The following is a 27,082-nucleotide window of genomic DNA, read 5'->3' as shown; positions in this document are numbered from 1 at the left end:
GGTTCATTGGATTAAATCACTTGATAGGTCATTTGAATGGAGCTATAGCTCAAACTGATTTGATTCTTTCCACATTCACACACACAGAGACACAGTAAAATGCATCCTACTGGGGTTTCCCATTGTACATCTTCTGAAAAAATGAGTCTGTTAGGGGTTCCTCCACCTCTTCTTCAGATAACTGGTAAATGCATGCAGGACTGCTTCTTGAAGTCTGTCGCTGTGGAGTACCCATAAAGGGATGAACTGCAGGACACATGCCTTCAGAATAATCAAGCAAAAACAATACAAAGGCAAAGGGTTATAGGAACTTCTTGAAATTAACTGAGTGTTGAGAAAGGTCATAGAAAACAGTAAACGCAAAAGATTTTACTTTATACTTCTAGTATGTATGTTTCTCTTAGAGGGAAATGTTCATTCCTCTCAGTTTTCAGCAAATCTGTTCTCATCCCTTATGCTTTCATTAAATGCTCATCGTTAACAGCTGCCACGTATAAATATTTATTCTATTCTGTCAGCTTGGTATCCTAAGGAAATGATGTGATAGTACAGTCTGTTTTTATGTCCTTTCCCTTCCCCACTAATAACTTTTGAATCTGCTGGCCAATTTCTGTAAAGGAGTAGGGGTCTCAGAAATATTCCTAATAGGCTTATGAAAACAGGCAGCTGGAGAAAGGATAAAGACTAACCAGATATCAAACTGAGCTCAGCTCAAGACACAAAAGTGGAGAAAGACACACTGTGCTGATACCAGCTTTACTTGTGTATTCTTCCCTTCATAGTTTACTGGTGCCGTATTAGCCTTAATAACCTATTCACTATTTCTCATTGAGGTCTCTGAAATCAGTCAAAAGAACCTGCTGAGCCCAGAGAGCCATGGTTCAGCCTTTGGGACCCATTTACACACTATCAAATTCAATTACCAGCATTTCATGGGCTAGACATCCAAAAATCTCATCTCCAAAGGTGACATAATCCAGTGATTCACTAACAAACTCTTCTGCCGTCTTTGTAATAAGACCGGGTTTTTGGTACATTGTCATTGGAGTAGAAACACCGTAAGGAGCCACTACCTAAAATAAGAAATCATAGTAACAGTGTAATGTCATCTAACATTTAGACAAGGCCATTCATTCTGCAGAATCCTACGTCATCTGACAACTTAAAACAGATATTCGCAATGGATTAAGGCACTATGTGGAATAAGTAGTGGTACTATGGTGGAATAAGGAAAAAAGCCTGTAGCTGCATACAGGAAAGAGAGAAAGCTTTGACAGGGTCACCCACCACTTCACCAAGGACAGCTGCACTACAGATATTTAGGCATCTCAGATACTCTTGAAGAATTTGTTAAAATGCAGGCAAATGAAAGCAAATATATGCAATATATAGAATCACCTGTATGATAATTCCTTTTTCCTTATACTCTGCTTGTAGTGCTTTGGAGAAAGTGCTTATAAAAGCCTAGAATAAAATAAAACAAAATAACATTAGCATAGGAAACTAAGTACTTTCACATATGCTCACAAATATATGCGAATAGGTCCTTAACAAAGTGGCCAAGCATCATTCAAGGCACAATGCAGTGGTGAAAAACATAGAAAGGAACTTTTCAAGACACATTTTCTGCTGGCGCACATGAGCAATGGCAAGATTGACTGTTTATCTGCACCAGAAAAGATAGAGCCTGGCATTGGCCCAAGCTAGACGTGAAACAAGTACTACTATGGACTGGACTGAAAGCTTTGTCACATTTATGAAAATGCAGAGATATAAATGCCTGAGTCCCATTTATTCTAGTTATTGCTTCTATGTGGCTCTCATCTCTGGCTGACACCTACCCTCCCAGTTCAAGGCTTATGCTGCTGTTCCTCTTGCAATAAGAAGGGGAGTGAAATACAACTCATGCCTTCTGTGTATACCTATTAGCATAGCCTACAAATATGATTTTCAAAGTAATGTATTTGGGAATCTGGGGGGTTTTGTAGCTTCAATCTTTAAGGTTTGTCTTTCTAAGTTTTTCTCCACACCATGAAGAGTACACGTATACTAACTTCTTTGTGTAAAAGTTGAGTTTCTTTTAAGACCGATTTTATGAGTTAGACCTTTGAGATATATTCAGAAACTTGATGACGTTAGATCACTCCTATGTAATTAGAAATGCAAAAGTCCTACTAAGGAGAAAAAATGACAGTGTTTCAAAGCCATCATTTGATAGATTTTACAATTTAATCCCTACTCCTGCTGGCCACACATGAGCTGGCAGTGTGCCGAGGTGGCCAAGAAGGCCAATAGCATCCTGGCCTGTATCAGAAATAGTGTGGCCAGCAGGAGTAGGGAGGTGATCGTGGCCCTGCACTCGGCCCTGGTGAGGCCGCACCTCAAATACTGTGTTCAGTTTTGGGCCCCTCACTACAAGAAGGACATTGAGGTGCTGGAGCGTGTCCAGAGAAGGGCAACAAAGCTGGTGAAGGGTCCAGAGAACAAGTCTTATGAAGAGCGGCTGAGGGAACTGGGGCTGTTTAGCCTGGAGAAGAAGAGGCTGAGGGGAGACCTCATCGCGCTCTACAACTACCTGAAAGGAGGTTGTAGCGAGGTGGGGGTTGGTCTCTTCTCCCAAGTAACAAGCGATAGGACGAGAGGAAATGGCCTCAAGTTGCACCAAGGGAGGTTTAGACTGGACATTAGGAAAAACTTCTTTACTGAAAGAGTGGTCAGGCCTTGGAACAGGCTGCCCAGGGAAGTGGTAGAGTCACCATCCCTGGAAGTATTTAAAAGACATGTAGATGAGGCTCTTAGGGACATGGTTTAGTGGGCATGGTGGTGTTGGGTTAATGGTTGGACTTGATGATCTTAGAGGTCTTTTCCAACCTTAATAATTCTATGATTCTATGATTCTATGTTCAGCCGGCTGTTGACCAACGCCCCCAGGTCCTTTTCCTCTGGGCAGCTTTCCAGCCACTCTTCCCCAAGCCTGTAGCGCTGCATGGGGTTGTTGTGGCCGAAGTGCAGGACCCGGCACTTGGCCTTGTTGAACCTCATACAGTTGGCCTCGGCCCATCGATCCAGCCTGTCCAGGTTCTTCTGAAGAGTCTTCCTACCCTAGAGCAGATCGAGACTCCCGCCCAACTTGGTGTCGTCTGCAAACTTACTGAGGGTACACAATGTACCATATCACTTTGAAATAATGTTAACTTTTTTAAGGAACTAAAATTGTCTGGTTTGAATGTAGTTCAAGTTTTAAGCAATAAGAAACTTATGTTAGAAAGAGAAAAAGGAAATGGGAAACTAGAATTTCTTACCAAGAATAACTAGCTTTTTCTTACCAAGCTGAACTTTAGCTATGTTCAAGCAAATATTGTTAGAATTTTTAATTTGGACCAAACCTGAGCTGAGTAAGTTGCTTTTGGAGTTTCAATAAAAATCATTCACTCCTCATTTTTATGAGCTCTGGGGTTTTAATTCAGAGCAAAATTTCAAAGTGAAATCTATGAAGTCAGGCGACTCATGACCCACCTACCAGGAATTTTATTCTTGGTTCCATAAGCAAAATCTAGCACTTTTGTGCATCTACGGTTTTGAGTAAACTAGCTAAGCCAGCCTGGTAAAAATCATCACTTCCTGGAACGAGGACAGATTGTGAGCACTGGTATAATACTATTTAATTAGGCCAAAATGTTCCGATGATCAGACATGCCTTCAGCTGATTTCGTTTACATAGCTTCACTGATGGGTAGCTCCCAGCTAGTGCCCCTTTACATCGCTTCATTATTTCAGTGGAGCCACACTGATTTATGTCCTGAAAACCTGGCCCTATATTGCTAATACAAACGCTTTGGTAAACACTTGATGGGGATTTCTTTGTAAAGTAATGTGAATGACTTACCTTAGAAGCTGAGTACATTGTGTATAATGGACAAGGGAAAGTACCCAGGCCAGAGGACAGATTCAGAATAAGACCTTTTTGTCTGAAATTTAATTTAAACAGTTACATTCATTTTACATTTGACAGTATTATAGTAAGAGCCTGCACAAGTTGAAAACAACCTTTTTCCCCCAGAAGGCATAGCTTTCCTATTATACTGTAGACTACACTTTCAAAAGACCCAATTTTTATGGTTTAGTTAGGTGCAATTAAGTCTAAAACAGCTACAAATAATGTCATAAGAGAAATCTAAATGCCTAGTGCAGTCAGAACCATGAGAACATTGTACATGCTATTGTACGTCTCAGAGAGCAAAAACTGCCATCAGAGGAAAGATTTTATGCTCCTAAGTAATTGGTAGGTCCCCTTTGCTCATTAGCCAGCACATTCTTTTTCCTGCTCCATGCATCTGTTGTTTTAGCTTCCCTATTCACAATTCCCTGTACAAATCACTAAAAACAATTCAGTCAGCAACAACCAGGCAAAAAACAAACCAAAACAATTAAACAGTAAGACCTTATTTTGTTGCCAAAACAAAAAGCATGCACTGTCCTCTAAAATGCAGTAGTTAACAATGTTTTCTAGAAACTCCATCGGAAGACCTTCTGTTTGAAGGACCCCCATGCCTACAATACACATTGTATTAAAAGGAGAAAAGGGATCCCTAATTGCATAGCTGAATTAATCTCTCTGATGTAGTACAGGTATTTCCAGAGCTTGAAAACTATTATTCCAAGTACAGCTACCACTCTATTATTCCAAGTACAGCTACCACTCTTAGAAGAACATAACAATATATTCAAATGCCATTTCTTGCCTAATTAGACCCATCACATGCCATTTTATTTCTGTGACACCTGCTCGTTTTAACTGGACACAGACCTATATTTTATATTTTTGTCTTTTTCTACAGTTGACTGGCAATTTGTGGCAGTTCCTATCATTCATTCACACAACACTAACAGCAACAGAAGAAAATCTTACTGATTGACATACTGTAAAGTGCAGAAGTTAATAATGAAAAAGCATAGCTACCACTGAATAAACTGGAGGTAGCAGCTAAAACCTATTGAAAGTTCTAGAAAAAATTATTTTTACCTTGGCTCCATTTGTTTCAAAATTATTTTTGTCATCTGTAAGACAAATATGTTAAAAATTACATCCATTCTCCCTCTTTCTGATTGCATTTTTTAACTGATCTTGTTTTATTCACAAGATTTCCATTTGCTCAAGCCCCAGCCATATGTATACAGGTTAAATAGGTAAAATGTGGCACATTCAAGTTTTGGAAAACATTTTAGAAAAATGTTAATGGTCTGCAAATCATCTGACTTGTCAAAAAATTCCAAAGGTTAGTCTTCTAAGTAGTGAAAGTCTTATGCTTATCCAAAGCTTTTCAACAGTATCTGAATTTCATGATTCTTCAATACTAAATCATAATTGTAAGGAGAAAGTAAAATTCATAGTGTTTTTGCATTTTTGCTTCTGGCTCTTCCTAGATCGGAAATAGCAGAAAATCAAGAAAAGAAAACTTTTTTCCTGCTACCAAAGAGACCCTTAGGATAATTTTTGATGATAATTACTTAATAATCCGTTCTTATTTTAACAATAGACTTAATCGCGCTTATGATTTTTAAAGTGCAATTAAATCAATTTTTAGGTGAGAAATCTGCTTCTGTTTGTTCTATTTGAAGAGTATTATCGATAGTAAGCCTAAGTCCCTTGGGAATTCATACTCATCCTATTGACTCTTTATAAAAACACATATAATGTATGAATCTTCTCAGGATAAGACTGTGATTTAACTTGTAAAGGGCAGTAATGAACAATAGCGCAAAAGAATGACGCAGCTTAATTCAGTCCTTGTTAATTCCCTATTTTTTCAGTAGTGTCATTGTGCACAACAGGACGGTAGGAGCAGGATGGGATTCACAAGCTTTGTTTTCAGAAAGGATGACAATGCAGGTGGGTCACATCAGCTTGGGTGAAGGGGAATTTCCAAGTAAAGTGGAAAACATGGGAGAAGGTCCTGCTTTTGCAGTGCTGAAAATCCTGCTGGCATCTGTGGGAGCCAGGAATACCTGGACCTTGGGCATCCCACTGCAAGAAGTGGTGAGCCGGATCCTAGCAGGAATCAAGGCAGGAAGAGGGGGGAAAAAACCCAAACAGATTTAAAGATGATTTTAATGCCGGTTAGGAGCATGACTACTTCTTTGTGTTTTGGAGGAAGATGAATGTTTGTGAAAGATTGAAAAGGATGTGGTTGCAGCAGTGGGGGAAAGGAATCCCCAGGCCCTGGTGAAGCAGAAGAGGCTGATTCCAAGGTATGTGTAAGGTATGAAATGATAAAGGGAGAACCCTTTTGTGCCCAGACTGAGGGGGTGTCGCATACCTTTGTAACAGAAATAATGTTGCAGTTGATGAGGTTCTGCGAGAAGCAAGAAAACAGTAAGTTCATAGTTAATTTCAGAGAGTTTGTAGCTTACCTAGGTAGCAAAGCTAGCAATTCCAACTGAAAAGCTTTCTAGCAAGACAGCTGTTTTTAGAGCTGTTTTGCTTGCCTCCGATTTTCACTGACTGTGCCTATGATGTGGGATACTCAGAGGCAGGTGAGCCCTGATTCAATTCATTTTAAACATGGCATTCAAATCTGCTTTGCACCCCTTTGACTCTGTGCCCTCCCTTTTGCCCGGAAGGCTGGTGTCCAGGCAGTGGTGGCACCAGCAAACCAAGATGGGTGCAAACAGACAACAAATTACAGAGGTGCCAGGCTGAGACTGAGTGGCTCTCGGTGACAGAGGCAGACTGTTGGTGCAGCAAAAGCACTGCCATGTAGAGATATCCTCCCAAGAGCAGCAAGCAAACACAAGTCGTAGCAGCAGCAGAGGTGCCATCATACGGCTGCAGCTCTGAGAGAAGCAGCCTGCTTGGGGATCTCTGATTTGTAGTAGATGATGATATACAGACTGAATAGACCCTGAGACAGGTGCTAGCAAGAAATACATTTAGAAACTGTGGGTTTTTTCATGGCTAATACTACAGAGGTAAATAACAATAAGGCAATGAAATCGCATCCTTAATCCTGTCAAACTATTCTACATGTGTAAATTAATTCCCCCCAAAAAGTAAACCGTGTTTAAATGAGGTTTATTTTTTCATTTTTTCACACACTTAAGCAATGGCGTTCCAAAGAAAGTTTTAATAATACTAACAAGAACCCAACGCTTCAGCTGTGGCTGTGACCAGGCTGGACCCCATTACATTACATGTGAGCAGTGAGCCAGAGAGGCTGCTGATGCCTGCCACAACCAGGCCAGCTGCACTCTCCCCTCTATTGCTGAGTGCTTGCTGCAATTTAGCTGAAATCTACTGTTCTTTTTCTCTTGTAAGCTCTTCTGAGCATTAAAAACAAATCAAAATATGCTCTTTCAGGCCCAGTTCTTTTCCCACTCAACTGAACAGATAAATACGTGCTGATTGTAGCAGGGGCAGAATCTGTCCCTTGTTAAGTGGAATTACTTTCCTCATTGTTATATTGGAAGTAGAAAGCCACAGAGTAATCCTACCTCATCTATGTCTGGTCCATTAAGGAAACGGCACGGAAGAGGATTATGAAGCATTCCAACATTGTTAACTAATCAAAAGAAACATAATGATAAGAACCAAATCTAGACAAAGTGCATAGTTCAGCTAATTAAACAAATGGCTTCTCCTCGAGACTCAGAAGCTTTTGAGCTCTATGTGAAGAGAAATGCTGTTTAGCACCGAGACTTGTTCTCACCGAAGTCATTGGTACTGATCAGTACTGACTTCAGGGAACAGAAAAACAGTCTCTGTTGCTACAGTTTGGGGTTTTGTTTGTTTGTTTGTGTTTTGCTGTTGTTGTTTCATTTGTTTCACTATTAAAAGGGTGATTTTCTTTAAAAAAAAAAAACAAACCCAGAACGTCCCCAAAAAACACGTTTTCATTGTTGCTGTGCGGATCGTACCCATTAGTATTAGCCACAGGCTCATTTCAGATTGAATATAAGAATTGCACACAGCTGTAAAATAACCAATAGTGAAAATTAATTCCTTGAGGCCAAACAGGGAAGAAGTCACCCCACAAGCTGGATGCTGCTTATAAAGCACAGTAAAGAAGCCACTGTACAGAGAAGCAGGAAGCCTTTAGAGAATCTTAATTCACTTTTAAAACTTCTTCATGATAACTAATGCTCAAATGCATTAGGCAGCTGTATGCTTGGTTTTAAGTGTTCGCTAGCAAGTTGTTATGACACATCATTTATACAATTCTCGGTTTAATACACTGCAGCCATAAAATACTCTTCAGTTAACAGAGCTTAGTGACTCACCCAAAACACCAACATCCAAGCCTTGCAGATTTTTTTCGATGTTCTCGTATACTGAATTTTTGGTGAAATCAGCTTGTATAACCTTCACCTTTTGACCTGTGGCCTGCTCTGTAATTAAGAAAAAAAAAATAGAAATCCCCTTTACCCAGAGAGACAGAGAGCTGTAATTAAGTAATGAGAGAAACAATCAGATGTCTCATTGAGTAATGTCTTCTGTACAGTAAACAATTGTTTCAACTTTCTTGCTGTAAGAAAGATCAAAACACAAGCAAAACACTCTCACTGTACCCAGCTGTTTTCAAGGAAATGGCCTGGCAAATATAGGATGAATTTATGCCCTGAAATCAATGGAAGTTCCTTCACAAAATCTAAATACCATTTGGTCCTTCAGTAAGAAAAACACCCCAGAAATAAACAAAAAAGGACTTCTTCCCCTGTTTATAGTATTTATAAATGAACACTGTCAGCATACATTAGACAAGTGAATATGGGTGCCAGATCCTCTACGTAAGCACAGTTTTGCAGAATTGTTGTAAAGTGTTTTCATGTATAAGATTAACATTTTAACAAGCAGAGATTATCTTTCCGTGTAGGAGGAGGGGAAAACAGGGCTGGATGTGATGCAGTATTTTCTGCATTATTTTCACACAATTCCTCTTCTATTCTGACATTTGCACTCCTGTAGACTGCAGGACTAAAAGGCGTTTAAGGGAGGGTATAGCTTAAATTTTACAAGGTCAATTTACACTGAAGGGAAAGGGAAATGTGTATGATTTTTCCAGTGTCATTGCTATGCAGGAGTGGAGCCCAGCTGTACATTACTATTTTTCTCAGCAGCTGATTTATTGCTGTTCATATTTTCAATGAAGTTTCATGAGGAAAAGAGGTAGAGGCTCTTATTTACTCATTTTAAAGGCAAGGTTCTCCTTTAAAGGGGCCCAGTAAGGTCTCTTCTAACTAGATGTTCACATTGTAAATTCTTGCTACTAAACCTGCTTTCAAGTTTTATGGGCAACCTGAAATCCAGATGAAGTTTGCTGAAAAAGTGACAGCGAAGCTTGGAAATGTCAGCAGACGATCGGATTGCAGACTTGCTGCAAGTGGCAGGAATTCAGGTGCACGTGGATGGCAGAAAGTCTGCTTTCGGTCCTGTTTGCGAAACTGTCCCTGCTTGTTTGGAGCCTGATTTTATCATACAGGCAACAGGAAGCATTGCCTTGAATAGGAATCAGACTCGTTAATTTCTACCCAGAAATCTTGCCTCATCTCTTGGGTACATTCAGAATTTAGGAAGAGGACTGGCACCAGCTCCCAGGAGAGCAAGGCTGGCAGAAAGCTGGCTTTGGGTCCAGCAGGCCAGTTTGCAACAAAAAGGGCCTGCGTTGGAGGTTGAGAGGATGTTGTTCCCTCCCCGTTGTCCCCTCCTTGCCCCTCGCTACGCTGCAAGTCTCAACCACTTTGCACTACCCAAGTTACACAAGTGGTCTGAGGAAACACCAGATGCTCTGACTCCAGATCTGAAATGCGGGCTGCATCTTGCGTGCAATTTTAGAGGACATCTGTCTCCATGACAGAAGAAAGGAGGAAGGACTGCCCTTTTTCTTGCCCTCTTTCCAAGCTGCGGTTGTGTGTATGAAAGGGACGAAACACTCTTTGAACCTTCAACCTATAAAAGCAACTCTAGTGGCAAATGACCCCCCAGTGGTCCCCGGCTGGGGGAATGGTACAACTATAAAGAAAAGGACATTGTGAGTGTAAATGCAGCAAAGGGAAAGAACAGAGCAACAGCTGGAGCAGACACCTACAGTGACCTTCTGATTGAAGAGCTCTATAAACAAAACGAGATGCTCTTAAAAAGAGTAGTGATGTTGTGGCCATCTTTCTTGCGGGCAATGAGAAGGGCAGCCAAAACTAGAGCAACATAAAAATGAGGATCAAACAAACCATTTGGACTTTCTCTGCATCCCCTTGTCTGTACAGAACTGTACTGCTGCAACCAGCACCGTCAGCCAACAAACAAGTACTCCAGATGGCTTTCCTCCGTCTCATTTAAGAATAAAACAATATATTAAAAACCAATAAAACTATCATGCTGATAAATGAATTATCCAGGGATAGCTCTTCAGAAAATGATAACAATTCTGCAAAGGAGAGAGCCAAAAAATAATTTCCAATGTTTCTTATGTCTCTCCCTCTCTGTGACAAAGATTTATGACAGTCTTTGAAGACACAAGCCATTCCAACTCTTTTTAAAAGTCCTAAGTATGCCAGAAGCAAAAAGCCTAGGTTTTCAAACATCAGGACAGGTTGTTGTCTTTTTTAAAAATGAAGAGAAAACTAATTTAAGGAAAATTAAAAACTTGAACTGAGTTGTTTAATCCAATGTATCATTAAGAAGGATACATCTAACTCCTTCTGACCTCAGATCACTTGGGAATCCCACTTGTCACATAGGGTAATGTGCTGCCTTTCAAAATTTACCAAGAGGAGAATAAATCAGGATGAAGCATGAAGTTGGGTAGGACATGCAGTCTGCCAGAAGCTCTCCTTTTCTGCTTAGAGAGTTATGAAGATCTTCTGAAAACCCGAGGTAGCAAAATGAATGCCTGAGCGACACAAGAACTGATCTTCGTAGAAAGAGGAGACCCTTTTAAAGTACTATAGCAAAATTTAAATATGAAGAGAGAAGCACTCAGGCTAAGATGGCATTCATATTCAGTGGAAATTTAGTAAGAGTAGAGCAAAACGAGAAGTTATATTAACAACAGAGAGAGATTTAAAAAATATTTAAGACTTAGGAGAAATATAAAAATTTCTGTTAGATTATAAGGCACAAGTTCTGGCTACATTTCAAAAGTCTTCCGGAGAAATGTATCTCCTCAGAAATATAAGATAACTCAGTTTCACAAATAACAGGAAGATAGAGAAGAAACAAAAAGAATGAGTGTAAAAGCAGAACTGCAAAAGATGATAGAAGATACCAGGGAACACAAACTGAATGAACAAAAAACCATGGGAATTGCTACTAATTGCTCTCAGAACATCGGTCAAGGCCCTGAAGTGCTCTGTTATGTAGTAGTGCATATTAGGAAACCAGCCCTGGGCAATAATGCTTTACCTCAAGTGATCAGCAAGACAGAACAGGCATTTTTAACAGCCTTTGACGATGAAGGAAGGGTGTGCCAAGTGAGTTGTTTTATGCTAGTCAGTGATCTCAGCTTGTTACCTGCTTAGCTCTTGGGGCTAGCTTTTGAAGGACACCGGGCAGAGGACACAGTAGACCAGACTGGAAACTGAACCTGCAGCAGGGGGGACAGCTATATGAATTAGCACCTGTACAGGTCCTAGTGGGAGCAAGACACATTTGGTTCTTGACAATCCTGCGGGGTGATTTTTATGTTCATTGCTTTATTCTATACTAACAGGCATGACTTCACGAAACCCGAATTCATGAACTGCATGCTCAGCTAGTCTAAACTGGTGTAGCTGTATTTTCTACTGCTTTCTGAGAATCACACACCTTATCTTTCCTTAAATACAGATTTGTTTCTTCTCAAAAAAAAAAACCCAAACCAAAACAACTAAAACACAAAAAAACCCCATGCTTCTTGTGAATAATTTTTATGTCTTATCAAAGCAGCTTTTGTTTGTTTGGCATTAACAGCTAAACAGTGCAGACCCTGGTCATATAAATAGATCCTGAAGTATAACTTTTCAATCAGGACCCAGCTCCATCTGTACAGCTCGCTTAGGAAGTGAAGGCAGGAGAAATAAAAAAGGAGTGCAGTTAGTAGCATTCCATCATTTCTAATCTCCTGGTTTTATGGTTTGATCAATGTTTCATAACCACAATACTAAATGTGTTAAATGAGCAGTATACCTGGTGTAACGGTCCTCCCTGCCTGCCCTCCAGAAGACTTACTTTGTTATCTTTTATCTCATTCTAAAAGAGCTTTCCTGTCCAAGTGGATGGAAATCTGGCTTTCAGTTCCAGTGCTTCTTCAGAGAAATGTTTTTCTTATGGTGGATTTCTGACTGCTACAACACTGAGAGCCGTTCCCAGGCACACCTGTGACCCTTGGCACTGTTCAAAAGCCAAACACTGAGGTCTGTGGAATTATCCACGCTTTAGACTCCTTTCATTTACATTATTCAGTATCCAAACTGAATGTGACAGTATGATTAGGCAAATAATACTGTCAGGTTGAAAAGGGAGGCAAGTCTTTTAGTTATGGTGTCCACCTGATAGGAAAAAAGATACATGGCATAGCTGTTAAGAAAAAGGAAACATGAGTAATGCATCCAGTCCTACAACAAATTTACGCAGCCTACAGCAAAATTTTTGTCTCTCTCTCTCTGTGCCTTACTCTCCTTGCATGTTAATTCAGGGTAATGATAACCGCTTGGAGTGAGACACTGCTTGTTTAAGCAGTTTAGAAAGAAAACGTCAGTGAGAATTAGAAAATTTAGAAACAGTAAAACCATTCTGGTTAAGTTTCTGCTTCATTTTTATTTTCTGTTTTTTATTTACTCACATAAAATCACAGTAAGTTTAACTTTTCTTCCTTCCCAATGACTGCTTAGCTTAATTACAGTAAAGCCTGAGTCTGCAAATTGGAATCAGTGGAACATTTCCAAAGCTTTAACATAAGCTCCCATCCAGAGCTCCCTGCTGATTTTAGTGGCCTCCAGATCAGATACTCTGTGCTTTTCATCACTATATCTTCGTCTCCTTCCTTTGTTTGTGCCATCTACTTGTTGTTATGTACTCATTTCCAACCTGACACAATAAGTAACACGAGTCATTCTGGGCTTCAGCCAAAACCCACTGAAAACAATGGAAAGATCTCAGATCTCACTGGGATTTGCCACCAATTTCAGCAAGCTTTGGGAAAGCTCTTTATGCCCACAACCCAGCTGAACGCGGCACGGAAACCTGATTGGAGTAGGCTGAGCTCCTGGGCTCACGCCATCCACCTCCCCGCACCTTGGATTACACGGATAGTGTAGTCAGGGAAGCTTCCTCACGTGCCAAGTCACGGGTCACTTTCGCACAAGGCATAGGAGTGCTTGTAGGCTACCTCAGCAGTACCTTTCAGGACAGGGCAAGTCCTTCTTTACATGTTGCCACACAACTCAGCACAGTACGGCCTCAATTAGGAAGGGGGCGCATGGATGGCCTTATAACAAATCACAGTGCGAAGAAATTTACAGTATGTTATCTTTCTGGGCTCCACCGCTTTTTTTCTTGACTTAGTTATGTTAGTCTCGGGAATCTTATTGTTTTCAGTCTTTCCTTCTGATTATAATTTACAATGCAAAGAAACTATAAAAAATCCCTAGTCTTTTTTTTTTTCAGGTTCCTATTATTTTAATTCTTTAGCATTTAGCTGCAAAGAAATGCACCAGAGCTGGCCAAATTCCAACAGAAGTTAATTTTTTATGGCGGTTTACTTAAGAGGGGCTAGTGTAGGCCATAGTCACATTGGCCTCACGGCTGCTTACAGAGACTATTCAAGGAGTTGGTGCTTTCCTCCTCTGATACCCCTTGCTTCCCAAGGGAAAACAAGTCTATCCCTGGAAAGAAAGGAAGGGAAATTGGACAGAAAATTTCAGAGTCCAATCCTTGATTTTGGTAGCTGCAGGTTCAGAAGTTACAGGCTTTTTCACCCACTTCAAGTCTGCCACGTCCCAGAGAGATGCACTGCTCTCTGCAGACGAGGATCCTGGACCTGATACTCTGCTGGAGCCAGCTGCCAAGCCTGCTTAAAGGCAATTCTTTCTGACAGAGGTGTAGTCTTGGAGGGACACATGCTTAACAGAGGAACCTGTGAGTCAAGGGATCTGGCGGATAGAAGCCATGAACAGAAAAAGAGACAGTGGAAAAAATAACCTTGATTACATCAACCTTTAAAGTTAATGGAGGATATGAACTCATTTGACTCCTAAAGAAATCCTAACTCTCAATCTTAACGTATTTAAACAAGCCATTCCCAGCAGTAAATGGCTAATTTCCTTTGAAGAAAAGGAACATTAATTCTAAAGACACACTATTTAATGCTTTATCAAAAGGCAAACATAACTTGAAAACCTTAAAAAAAGGTACATTGATTTCATTTTCACTCCTCTGCTATGTTCCAAGAACTAGCCTAAAGGTAACCTTTCTATCCCAAGCATAAACTGTTTCACAGATTCCTCCGACAGCTCTAGTATTGTATCTCCTTTGCCTGAATTCAGGGCAGCTGAAGCCAGTAAAGAACCCACATTCACTTTTTAATACAACCTATTGCACTGTTTGAATAATAGCATGTATTTTTAAAGTGATCCGTGACCAGAAGGGTTCAAGCCACACAGTAATACCAGAAATTATTTGTAGTATTGGAGCAATACCTGGGGTGATATCTGTAGCAATACCTGGGGCCCTACTGTACTAGATACTGCACCGAGGAAATAGACCTCCAGATCTCTGTAAAGGCAGCCTGCTAAACGGGAAGATAAGTTTGAGAGAAACACTTACCAACTTCAGAGGCTACTCTCTGCAGCTTTTCAAGAGTTCTGCTTATCATAACTATATTTAATCCACGTTTTGCCAGCTACAAGAAAGGAATACAAAAGTTGTTAGAAAACACTATAGTGACAAGAATCTTTACGATTTTTCCAGTTTTGCAATAAAAACAATTATGGATTTTTTAAAATTGCTTTCATTCACCTGCCACCTGCCTAATGGGAAAACAACAGGTATCAAAACCAGGCCAAACAATACTTGGGCTTCTAACAGTCTTCCAAAACATCTCCTTCACTGTATAATCCTGACCCTTACAAGAAAAATATACTGGACAACAACCAAACCCCAATAATATGAACAAAAATAAATAATCTGAGCCAATTTCAAATGAATGAAAGTCTGCAGGGAGTGAAAGCAACATGACATTTCCCAGAAACACATTTTTATTTTGACTTAGGTTTGGGAGGCCAAATATGTTGATGACTTCCTAGTCATTTTACAACATCACCTTCCACCCTCACATTTTTTTATCCTGAGGAAGTAGATGAAGCACATTGAATTGAAGGCTCAAGAGTTTGAAAGGATTTGGACTTTATTCATATTTTTTTTAATAGAAATAAAATCTCATGCAGGTCAGATGGATAAATTTTAACTGTTTTTCTCATTAGATGCGAACTGAAAAAAAAAAAAAAGAAACCAAGGAAAAAAGGTGACGTCCGTGCATAAAAATTCAAAATACAGTCACACAAATGTACATCCACAAAGATGTTGGCAATAGTTGAAGTTTATAGCTGCGAACACCATTTAACACAGCAGTCTGTTTACAGTCCGTTTGGTATTACCACGTGCAGAACAAATGCAGAACATTTTTCTCCTGTATTCCCGAGGCGTCCCATTCCCGTCAGTTAAAGAGTTTTAGGCAAAGCTTGAGAGAGAAACATGGCCCCAGCTTGTGAAACTAAATTATTAACAAGCGGAAGCTGAACGGAGTTGTGTGCATAAAGAAAGGAAAGATAAAGCTGAAACTAGAAAAATGCCCACGAGAGCAAGGAGAAAGAGAGCTAAATTAGTCAGCACAAAAGATAAAGCCAACGTCATCTGAAAGTACCAGGTTTGCTTAGAAGAAGAAACTAACTGGCGAAGCCCACACACTGAAGACCCATTCACTTCCATAGCTGACTCCCTGCAACACTTTCTTCTTAAACCTATTTGAGGGAAACAGTTTGTCCTGTTGGGCTCTTCTGAAACAACGCAGAGAATGTTAAGGAATAAGGACCTTTGTTCAAAAATTCACTACATCGAGAATACGAGAGGCAGACCATCTATTAAATGTATCAGCCACAACCATTTGCATTTTCAGCACAAAGACCGTGCTCACAATTCTGTGCTTTTGGAGACCCTCTCACATAATTGACGGGTGCTCCAAAAAGACCTGCACAGACTTAGACACTCAGGAGTTTTGAAAGCTTATTTTAAGGGCTCCATTTTAAGTTCTCAGGAAGAGAATTCTAATTGCGTACACACTGGCAGATTTCCCTTTGTCCACAATGAGCTTGACTCAAGCCATTTCGAATCGGAGACATGGTCTCCGTTTCCATGGTCACTTGCTCCTTTCTGCCATTTGGGGGTGTTCAGATGGGGATTATTTTAATTTTTGTGCCTTAAGAACAAAAAAAAAATCAGCCATGCCATATACAGAATAAAAACAAAGTTCTGCTTTACTGGGCTTCTCACTATCATCTCAGTTATGTCTCCTAAAACCTAAGTAAAAAATCATTCCTATTGCTAAGATTGCATTGTATTTCAGCTAAAAGCATGTGTTTGTGGCAATCTTATAAAATTGCTAACCATCAGGTGAGAGGACTCTCCCTTGTTGCTGTATACCAGACTAACCAGAAGTATAAGGCTACACAATTGACTACGCTTTTTTGCTTCCTCACTCACACAGAAATGTGCACCCTTTTCAGAAATAGGTTTTGTAGGAACCTCAAGCAAACAAAAAGAACTGTACTTAGAAAGTAATTTCCTGGCCATCCACAGCGAAGGTCAAATCAGTTTTAACTACCACATTTCAAATAAAGATAACTTTTAGAGTAGACGTCTTTAGCACAAAGCATTTTCCTAAAATAAAAAGGCTTTGACGTTAGAGGATGGTATTTCCCCTCACAGTTAAGAATAAGCACTGGCTCCTAGCAGTGTAATGTGAAGCTGCTTGTGTTAGGAAATCCTGACTCCCAGTGGCAAAGGACTAAAATGCTCCTGAACCTCTCAGACTGCTAAAATGTAAGATCATTATTACAGACTCCAGCCATAACGAATTATGACAACTTAGCATTTAGAAATGGGGCTAATAATGAAGATCAAGCAGGATCTGCACTCTGGAATCTCACAAACTCATCGCTAAAAGTTTAAACCAACATTAAATTAGCATAAAGTCACTCTGCATTATCTAGCATACTTTTGCAGCTCAGTCTGAGGTGGATTTTTAAACAATAAAGCTTCATGAAAGGCAAGACACAGGTGTTAGTTTCAAACCATGCATGTAATTACTACAGTTACACTGACAAATTGATTATACTCTACACGGATCATTAGATATAATAATTTAAAATCCCTAATAATGCTTTATGGAATCTGTAGCTGCCTACTGTAAATTTCTACCTATTACAAAAGAGATTCTTCTCTCTTCTCCAGGATTGTGCTGATATGGCCTCAGTGCTTCACCCATTTTCTTTCCTTGCCTGGGGTTCAGACTCGTAAGGTCTCTATCATTCAAATCTTTCAACCTTTTTGGTCCAGCAGACCAGGACTGAGACAATGGGACAGAAGGATTCTGCAAGCTTTCTGCTAGCTCTGCACCTGTGCAACACAAGTAAGAACAGCAGTATCTCCAGGAGTAAATCCAGGACCAAGTGGAGAAATGAGATTACATATGCAACTGGAGCAGGAAAACTCAGATCATATTTAGCTTGTATTATATTGCTGGTAATATTAGGCAAAATTTCAGGAAATGAAACAAAGGTTTAAGATTTGAGAAACTGTTGTATTAATAAACGAATGCAGTGCCTGCCTCAAAATGGTCTGCTAAAACATTGATTTAGACACAAGCACTGGCCTGACTTATAAGAGAGTTATGAACTATTACAATAACAAAAATGGTGACCATGTGAGCCACCAACATCCTGCTTGTGCCCTGACATCAGATGAGAAGTGTGTAGAGGCTAAACCATAAGCCTCAGAGTATGGCATGGCCTCATCCATAAGCCCAGTATGTTTGAGGTGCTAAGCCAATAACAGATGCTAAAGCACATCTGTAGTTATTACATGAAAAAAACAGAACAAACAAGACAGCACCAGTACCTGAAATGTTAACAGATGAGTAGAGATGTGACAGCCTAGCAGCACACTCACAGTTGACTTATTTTTGTCCCTTGTAAGTCTGGTGAGTCTAAACCCCACCAGCCCAAGAACTAATGGACCAAATCTAACAGAAAACTGGCTTTTGAAATAAGTGTAGCAAACTAGATCCAAAATCCCAGTACTCTGACATCACAGCAGTCAGTTAAAAAGTCGGGGTCTTTATGCTTAAGAAGGCCAGTCGTTCAAAATCACCCTGATACGCTAGAAATACAGAGAGAGACTTCATGGAAGCCTGGACTTCCATGCAGAAGAGGATAAGCTCAAGTTGTGTGTCTACCTGCCTCTCAACACAAGGTCAGAAAATGAAAGGGACAATATTTTGCTCTGATAAATCTGTGTCCTGGCATCAACAAAGTAGTATTCTGAGACCTCACAGCTGCTAGGCTCTTCACACAGCCCCAGTCAGCTCTTGAGCTTAATAGACTTTGCAGAGACCTGTATTTAGCCGTAAACCTTGGAAACAAGGGTACTGAACCAGTAAATACTGTAATCTTTCCCTGGACCTCAGTCTGCTGGGTTTTACCCTATGAACCACCTACTGGGATTTCCACACAAAACACAGAACAGAGAAAGCGACATCACGCTAGCCTTCCAAAACACAAGAACTGCCCTCCTTAGTCTCCTATACTACATACTACCAACAATGTGGAACACTTTTACACTAGTTTGTGATTTGTTATCAGCCCATGCCTGAGCTCAGGATGTCAGAAAGAGATTCATCACCTAGTGTCAGAGCTCAAACTCTAGAAGAACAGACACTGTGGCCATCAAACAAGGCTTGCCTTCACATCAGCCCAAAACACCAGAGGGACCTATGCCAGAAGAACATCAGAGAATTTTGTACCCTGACATCAGACCAGCAAGACAGTAGTGCTGAGCCAGAAACTCCAAAGGTACACAGACATTAAAACAGCAGGGTCAGATTTATTTATCCACAAGCCACACACAAGTGTGTGCTTCGACCTCAGCCAGCAAGATGATGTGCCAAGCTATGAGCTCATGTGGTGTGGGCTTGGGATCTGCCCCACAGAGCAGTAGCTGAGCACAGCTTCAATCAAAGGGACCACCTGGGGAGGAAGGTACGTCTCAGCATGGATAAAGATGTCTCTCAGTCATCCCATAACAGCCAAAAATAATGAATAAATGTTCCACAAAAGCTAGCCAGTTCCATCCAAGTTTAAAAAAAAAAAACACAGTAGTTGTTTTATTTTTTCTCATGGTGTAAAGCCGCCTTTTGCATGCTATAAGTGGCCTTTTAAATGGGATTTACTCTTGCATAACCCATATAGCACAAAGGAAGCAGAACAATGACAGAGGCTCTGATCTAGACATTCACAGGTGCCTGCAGCCTTCACATGGATAAAATATCACCAGGCTCTCACACACAAAGTTAGTTCAGCAAGCTGCATGTGCACGTGACTACACCCAGAGGTGTGGTGTTAAATAAATGTTTAAGCATTTCTGATGTTTCCTCTCTCTATCTTGATCCCATCCCATTCCCCCCTGACCTAAGTATTCATCAGACCCTTCCTGTTTGCTCATCACTACAGCAACTCAGTGAGTAGACAGAAGGCAACATTTTCCCTTCTTTCCCACAGGAGAGCTTGTGATCTTCATCACAACTATGCCAAATGTTAAACTATAATAGCTGGTATTTGTCTTTGTGCTTCCTACATTCAATGCACTTTCAAAAGCAGTTATTGTATTGCAACTCCCAATAATGAAAATCATGAGGTAGTTGCTTAAACAATGCATACACTTAAAAAGACTAGCTTAAAAATCCTGTAAATTAATTAAAAAGCAAACTCATCTTCCTGTCCTGTGAGATGTATTTTATGATTTATGAGCAGAAGGCATCACATCTAAACTCTTGCATATTACAGGCTGCTAATTTTCACCTGGTCACCTCAGCTCTGAAGACAACAACTCATGTTTCATTGCTGGTTAGCTTCTATAAAAGGACCCGGTTTTGAAGACACCAAAGAGAAAATCTACCATTCAGTCGCTATCACTAATAGCAAGGCTGGTACAAGACAGTACAAGGCCACTCTGCCTTCAGCGTTGATTAGCATGGGCGAACAGAGAGGGACTGCTGTAGAGACTCTGCACAGCTACAGGGTCAACACAGAGCTCCTCTCTCCTCCTGCAGGCTCCTAGAGCTACCGATTCTTAATTAAACCATTAGGTTTCCTTATAATTTCCACCACTTGTCATTTATATGAATTTACACAGATTTCTCCTTTATTTGTTGTTTGAGATACATCTTTAAAAACATGTTTGCAAGTGTAAAGACTAGAAAATTGTATTTTGTGTGTTAATGCTGGACCACCCCACTGAAAGTCAAAAAGCAGATTAGCTGTGAAACCGGATAAAAAAGGACAACATGGGTGACTTCCTACCCCGGACAGACAATATGAAATCTTGTGGATTACTCAGTGTTTCCATTTTATCTCCTTGGTCTGATGAGACCACTGAAGCATGAATGACTTTCCTCTGAAACGCAGTACCAGTTTTCTTTTAGAACTCAATGTTATTCTGCACATACAGAGGAGAAGGACAGTGGCTTTGAATCCTAGAATAATTTTACTAAATTGCAGAGACTGATGAAGGGGTAGCAATTGCCATTTTGCTAAAATAAACTTAAGGGTAAGTAATCTTTCTTACCTCAAAGGAATATGCTTTTCCAAGCCCATCTCCTGCTCCTGTGACCACTGGAGAAAGTAAAAAGAAGAACCAGGATTACATTTGTAGATTGTTCTTTCTTGAATTCTTTGATCTTCATCATCCATACCTCCTGAACATTGCAGCCTAAATGCTTCTACTAAAGCACAAAATCAATCTTTAAAAAATTTATTTCCTTCTGACTTTTTCATCTTTTTGTTACTTCATTCAGCACATTTTGTCTTCAAAGCAAATTCCTCCCCACAGTAACCTATCTGATGCAGTAGGTAGTTATTACTCTCATTTTCAATGGGGAGATGCTCAGCAACAAGTCAATTGCCTAAGAAGTGGTAGAATTTTCTTCCATATACATAGTTTTACAAGTTCTGCTTTGCAAGTGTTTCACTTATATGCTGGTGGCAGAATGGCAGCTGATAAGGACTAATTGGTGACTGAAGCATTTATAACACTTTCTCACACATGAAATCTGTATGTATGGAAACATCACAGCAAACTTAACACCATCTATAAAATGTTCTTCCTTCAGAGCTGTCCTATTCATTTTACCTTTAGATTTAGCATTACTGGGAAAGCAAACAGCTTCAGCATTTGTAAAGCACCCTGAACTTTAAATGTTATGCAAACAAATACTAAAGAAAATCCTTATCACCTTATAAATAAAGAAGAACTAAATAAAGTAGGAATGCACTGAAGCAATTCCAAGGTAAACCCGGTACGTTTTCAGAGCAAAACTGAAAATGAGTCAGTATCTAAAAAATGTGGATTAAGGACTTCTAAATTGCAAGGGACTCTGGGGAAGCACGGCGATTTTGAAGGGTTAGGTTTGTTGCCAACAGAAGAGCAGTTACTCTCTCATTTCACAGAGAAAAGAGACCCCTCAGTGAAGCAGCAATGGATCTTTAACTCTCTAGCAGACTGGCAGATGAAAAGCAAGAGTCTGTTGGAAAACAAGCTTCCACCTCCCAACTTTAATTTTCATGATTCTCAGAAATCATCCAAGCCTTATGACTTTTACTGGGCCCAGAAGACACAGCATAGAAGGTCCACTGAAGGAAACAAGTCTCTCAGCCTTCAGTGGAAACAAGAATTTTACACAGAAAGTTCCACACACTGCTTCTCACCTCACACACAGAACGGAGGTCCTTGCCTCACTGAAATCAAAACGAGACCTGTGTATTGCTTCAGAAGCAGCTGGTATTCAGGCAGGTTTCCTGCAAAGGGGTGGATTTCATTTATTAATCCACTGTGAGATGTGCTTATTAAACACGTACTCAATCCAGTCTTTAGTGCAGGGGAAAGGAATGAAGCACAAGAGTACTGTTCGGATCACTTTGTGACAAGATGCCACCATCAGTGACATCTGTAGCCCAGGAACTCAAGACACTGTACTACCTGTTCATTCTTGCTTAATACTGATAATCTAACGAGCTTAAGAAAAACATCAGTGATCAGTAGGAAGAAGAAGGTGTTTATTAAACATTTCTGTTATTTTACGAGAATGCATAGTATCTGTAAAAAAGTACTGCCAAGTTGCAGCCTTTGAAGTTTCTAGGCTAGAGTAGATTTGGCTCGTTAATGATACCATTAAGGATAGGTCACCAATTCAGAAAAAACAGACTGGTGCAAAGTCACCAGGAACAAAGAAAAGTTGCTTTGAAGAGAGGAGACCATATGCTAGACATAAACTAGTTGCTTCATGTATCAGGAAACTGAGGATATAGGCAATGCTATTAAAACTAAAGCATTTGCAGTAGAGAAAAAACATCAGAAGTAGGAATGGGGAGAGAATTCACATCTATACACCAGGTGCATGAGCTGTTACCAGTTTGACTATTTTTCTATTCTCCCTAAGTACGCAAAACCTTCAGCCTCATAAAACCGAAGTTACTAGGAGAAAACAAAAAGAAACTAAGCAAACCACACCTAGTGGAAACTGTGTTTTGTTCTGAAGGGACAGGGTAAGGAAATGCAAGGAAAACCTCTCCCAATTAGTAATGTAACAATCCATCGCTCAGTTACAAGAAGAAGAAGCTGAGGAAGTTTCCTTTACCTGCCCATTCTCCCAGCGATCGAAAGAAAGTCTGAGGCAAAGCACTCCAGATATGTGGGAAAATATATTTCATAAATCTGATGCATTTTACCAGAGTACAGAAACAGATCAGACCCCCAATAAGAGTGAGTAGCTGATGCTGGAACGCTTCCATGGTGAGTGAAGGCAGTGAGCTAGTATGAATCAGTCGCTCTCTCCCCGGGAAATGCCTGTTTCCCGCACGCTGCTAGTCTCTGAGCACTGGCAGAGAAGTGAGAAGTCTAATCAAATCACGTGATTTTCTTTTTCCAAGGAATGTCCAGAGTGTAGATTAGAATAACATCTCTACGTTACACCCAGATTTGTAAACTACTGAAATATCCAAGCTAAACAATGATTTCTGGTGCTTGCTTTAGAGAAAAGGTTTCAGTCCTTTTCTGGAAACTACCTAGGAACAAAAAGAAAAAAAATATTCTTATTGTCATTGTTTAGGATTCATAGAGACTAAAGATGGGTCTAAAACAAAACCCTGGATAAGAATACTCCAAACCTTAGGGATAACACATCAGCACTACTTCTTACCACGCTGAAGAGTTAAACTCTAGCCCAGACGCTTCCAGAGCAAGTTCACACTGAACTTGTGCAGAGGCCAGAAAAATAGATTTATCTACAAATTCAAAGACACAATAATGAAAGGTTACTAAAGTCACCTAATTATTTCTATACAGAGAAAGCAGTATTACATAACTTTTCAAAGAGCTTTCTGAAAAGAGGTTAATATCATTACGCCCATTTTACAAATGGTGCAATTATGGCATGAACAAGTGCAGTAATCTATTAACAAGGGAACAGGACTTTCAGCTTTTCTGAACGAAGTATGTTTGAACTATTAGTGGAGGACATGTATCAAAACCTTACGGGGAAAAAATGCTTACAAGAACAGTATCTCACTGCAAGACAAAGATGAAATCAGTGCAATTCAGACTTCAAGTGATTAAAAAAATTTTAAAAATTTAACATACGGAACTTCTCAGGGAAGGCACAGAAACAACCCTCACAGAAACAACCCTCACTCTTCTTTGTAGCAGCAATTTGAGGCATCCATTTTTTAAAGATCAGTTCAAACTGGAGAAAAGGAACACTGATGCTTACATGTGCACTTAGGATAAAGTAAAATAAAATTTTCTATATATTTTTAATGATATTCTTTCATATTTAAGACAAATCATCTTTAAAATTTAACCTAAACCTGACACCCAGAAATCTCCAACTGAAGACCAACAATGTATGTCAAGTGTCACATTACTGACACCTTCAGCCAGAAAACCACAATATGCAGATGTATTGCAGAGTAAAGATGATGTCTGAATCACAAGGCATGTAACACTAACTGTATCTGTAACAAGAAGATATAAAAATCATTACCATCTCAGCTTAACAGCCCAGTTTCCTCACACAAAAAAAGCTTTCTTAAAATTTCACTACAATTACTGTTTTCTATACCATAACACCTCATTTTACCCCACAAGTAAGGCCAGTCAGATCAAAAAAGATCTGAATATTACATTTCAAAAAATATTCACATACAATCACAAATTCCCCAAAGAATCACTCATTATTCAAGGAATACTTTAAATTTGAACAAGTTGCACTGTGTTCTTCATATGCAACAATGATGCCGAATACCTCCTTTAAATGAAAAAGAAACAAAACCACTTCTATTTGATGATGGGAGTCAAAATGCAAACTGCCATAGCTGCCAGTCTTTTCTTTGCACTTCCAGTTCTGCCCATGCTCCCTTGACATTTTCTTTTCCGGAGGCTGGTAATGAGTCTGAGATATGCTTACAGTACTTCATGGATCTAATATTTGTAAATCAGGCTGAGATACTGAAAGGAAAAATAATAAATTCTTATGAATGTGAAGAACTCTTCACCCAGCCCAGTCTAAGATTTTTTCCTGCTTCTCTGACTTTCACAGGGATCATTGCAAGAACCTTACACACTGCATGGGCAGAAAGCTTCTTTGGGTGACCACTGTTCTTCTTCACTCTTAATCTCATTCCATTACAGCTAGCCCTCTGCTAAGCAATCCCTATAAAATTAAGAGTATGAACAGATCAATGTACAGTACAATATTCCATTCTAATACAGCTACCGTTTTTAAGTTCCTTTGTATGTTCCCTTCTAAATACACCTTGCCACCTGTAGAACTTAAAAAAGTTTTAAAAATATTGGACTGAGTTCTGAAAATCAAATTCTGTAGCTAGCAACATGTAACCAAAAGACACTTCTGTGAGGGAATGTGACTTTCAGAAGTCAATCCAGTATTTCTTAAAACTAGCCTAATTAATAATTCTTTTAAATATGTATTCTGAAGACTAATGTTTTCTCTAACAATTTTTACCATTTTCCCAAAAGAAAGAAAATGAAGCTTCACACAGCAAGTAAGTCATCTAGTTTTACATTGTTTTAGTATTTCATTAAGCCAGTACGAAATCTGTAGAAAAGTAAGGTTAGGACTATCTACAGATATATCCTAAGAGAAATTAGTTTTAAATTACTACTTTATTAACTGAAAGACACAATTACTGAGCTTCTGAATGAAATAGCTATTTCCATAATTGCCTAAATTCTAATATGAGAGTTGTGCCTGGTTGAGACCATATTCCCAGAGTTTCAACCAGCAAATTTACTGGAATCAGTATTATCTCCACAGATACAGAGGAAAACAGTAAGTGACTGAAGCTGAGTTGCTTTGTGAAAGGATGCAAGCACGTGCAAGTTCTTCCAGATAATACCTACTTCTGGTTATTCCTAAATTTGTATTTTAAATGATTCCGAGTAATACTATCATAAAGACTTTGGGAATCAGGTCTGTATTTCACGTAAGAAGTCTAAATCTGAAGGACTTCAAAACCATGACATGAACAATGAATTAAATAAAATCACTTCCACTACAGTATAGAATGAACTAATGAAACTACTTCAAGTACAGTATAAGTTGATCATATAGAAAGCAAATATTCATGCTATCCATGTGTGCTTAAAAGCATTTTACGTGTCCATCCACACAAAAAATGTAAAACTTGTTAAAACTATAATCTGCATCTCTTTATTTAGAAAAGGCACAGCAAAATATTAATGAATTAAATGCATACAGTAGGTCTTCCCTTGTGGGAACTACATCTTATTTAGCAGGTGCCATTATGTGTTCATTTGTATTGCAATCAAATGGCTCTCATAATCTTTTTGTAATTAATGAAAACGTTCATTAATTGCCTTGTCCCACTGCAGAGAGATGAGGTCCAATGATTAGGATTCTGGAGGTAGAGATGATCTGGAGAAAGAGGAGTCCTATAAAAGAATGCACTCAAGAATATCAAAGGCTTTTTAAGGATAAAGGGCATCTTTAAAAACAGAAGATCTCTCTAAAGTATCTGCAGCAACCCCTTCCCTTCCCAGCTCTTCAACAGGTAGAAAATGAAAGTCACATCTCTCAGCCAGCTGTGAGAAACTGGATAGTGCAGACTTCTGTTTTCACTTTGACTGTGCCCTTACATTCCACTTCTAATATCTGCAGTCACTCCTCCTCTTGCCATTCAAATCCATGCAGGCAGTGGGCAACCCAGTCAATCCCTGAAGCTTCTGGTGTTAGCTATGTGAGCTACTCACATGTTTCTTAGATCTAATCCAGTCTGGTCATTCACGTGTTACACACAGAGTAATGCTTTACAGATTTTGCTGGGATAAAACAAGTCATTAGATCCATGTCATGGTCTTCCAAAATCTTCTTTTGATTTTATTATTTTAAAAAATCGTGGCTCATGCTTGCAGGGAGTTGAAAACTTCAACAAGATTAATTACTCAGCTGTCCTCCAGTGCTGCAATGCTTCTACGGTGTTTTCAAAGATTAACGCTATATCCTCAGAGACACAGGTAAGCATTGTCAACTGTATTTTCAGAGAAGGAAATAAAGATACAAAGCGGTGTCATTATTATCCCAGATGATAACCCAAATAATCAGATTGCAGACCTTTTTTTTTAACCACTGGACCAGCCTTGCCCACTGTAGCAACCCCTTGGGCTTGTTATGATTCCTTATTCTAAATTTTAAGAATAAACTAGTACCAGATAACCTTTCACCGCATATATAAGGCACAAGAAGAC

General features: G+C 39.5%; 1 protein-coding gene across 1 annotated transcript; it reads right to left on the bottom strand.

The window, feature by feature from the left end:
• Positions 1-923: 923 nt before the first annotated feature.
• HSD17B3 (hydroxysteroid (17-beta) dehydrogenase 3) lies at positions 924-23,088 on the bottom strand (the record flags this gene model as incomplete). Its single annotated transcript, XM_009581437.1, has 10 exons — positions 22,935-23,088; positions 20,867-20,913; positions 14,795-14,870; positions 8,278-8,385; positions 7,492-7,559; positions 6,318-6,353; positions 5,024-5,058; positions 3,887-3,968; positions 1,399-1,464; positions 924-1,073 (listed from the first exon to the last, which is right to left on the bottom strand). Coding segments are annotated over exons 1-10 (822 nt in total), but the record flags the coding sequence as incomplete, so codon positions are not given.
• Positions 23,089-27,082: the final 3,994 nt, after the last annotated feature.

This window comes from Fulmarus glacialis, unplaced genomic scaffold, assembly GCF_000690835.1.
Source record: "Fulmarus glacialis isolate BGI_N327 unplaced genomic scaffold, ASM69083v1 scaffold48037, whole genome shotgun sequence".
Taxonomy (NCBI): Eukaryota; Metazoa; Chordata; class Aves; order Procellariiformes; family Procellariidae; genus Fulmarus; species Fulmarus glacialis.
The sequence above is the reverse complement of the archived record's forward strand: the minus strand, read 5'-3'. Positions and strand labels throughout refer to the sequence as shown.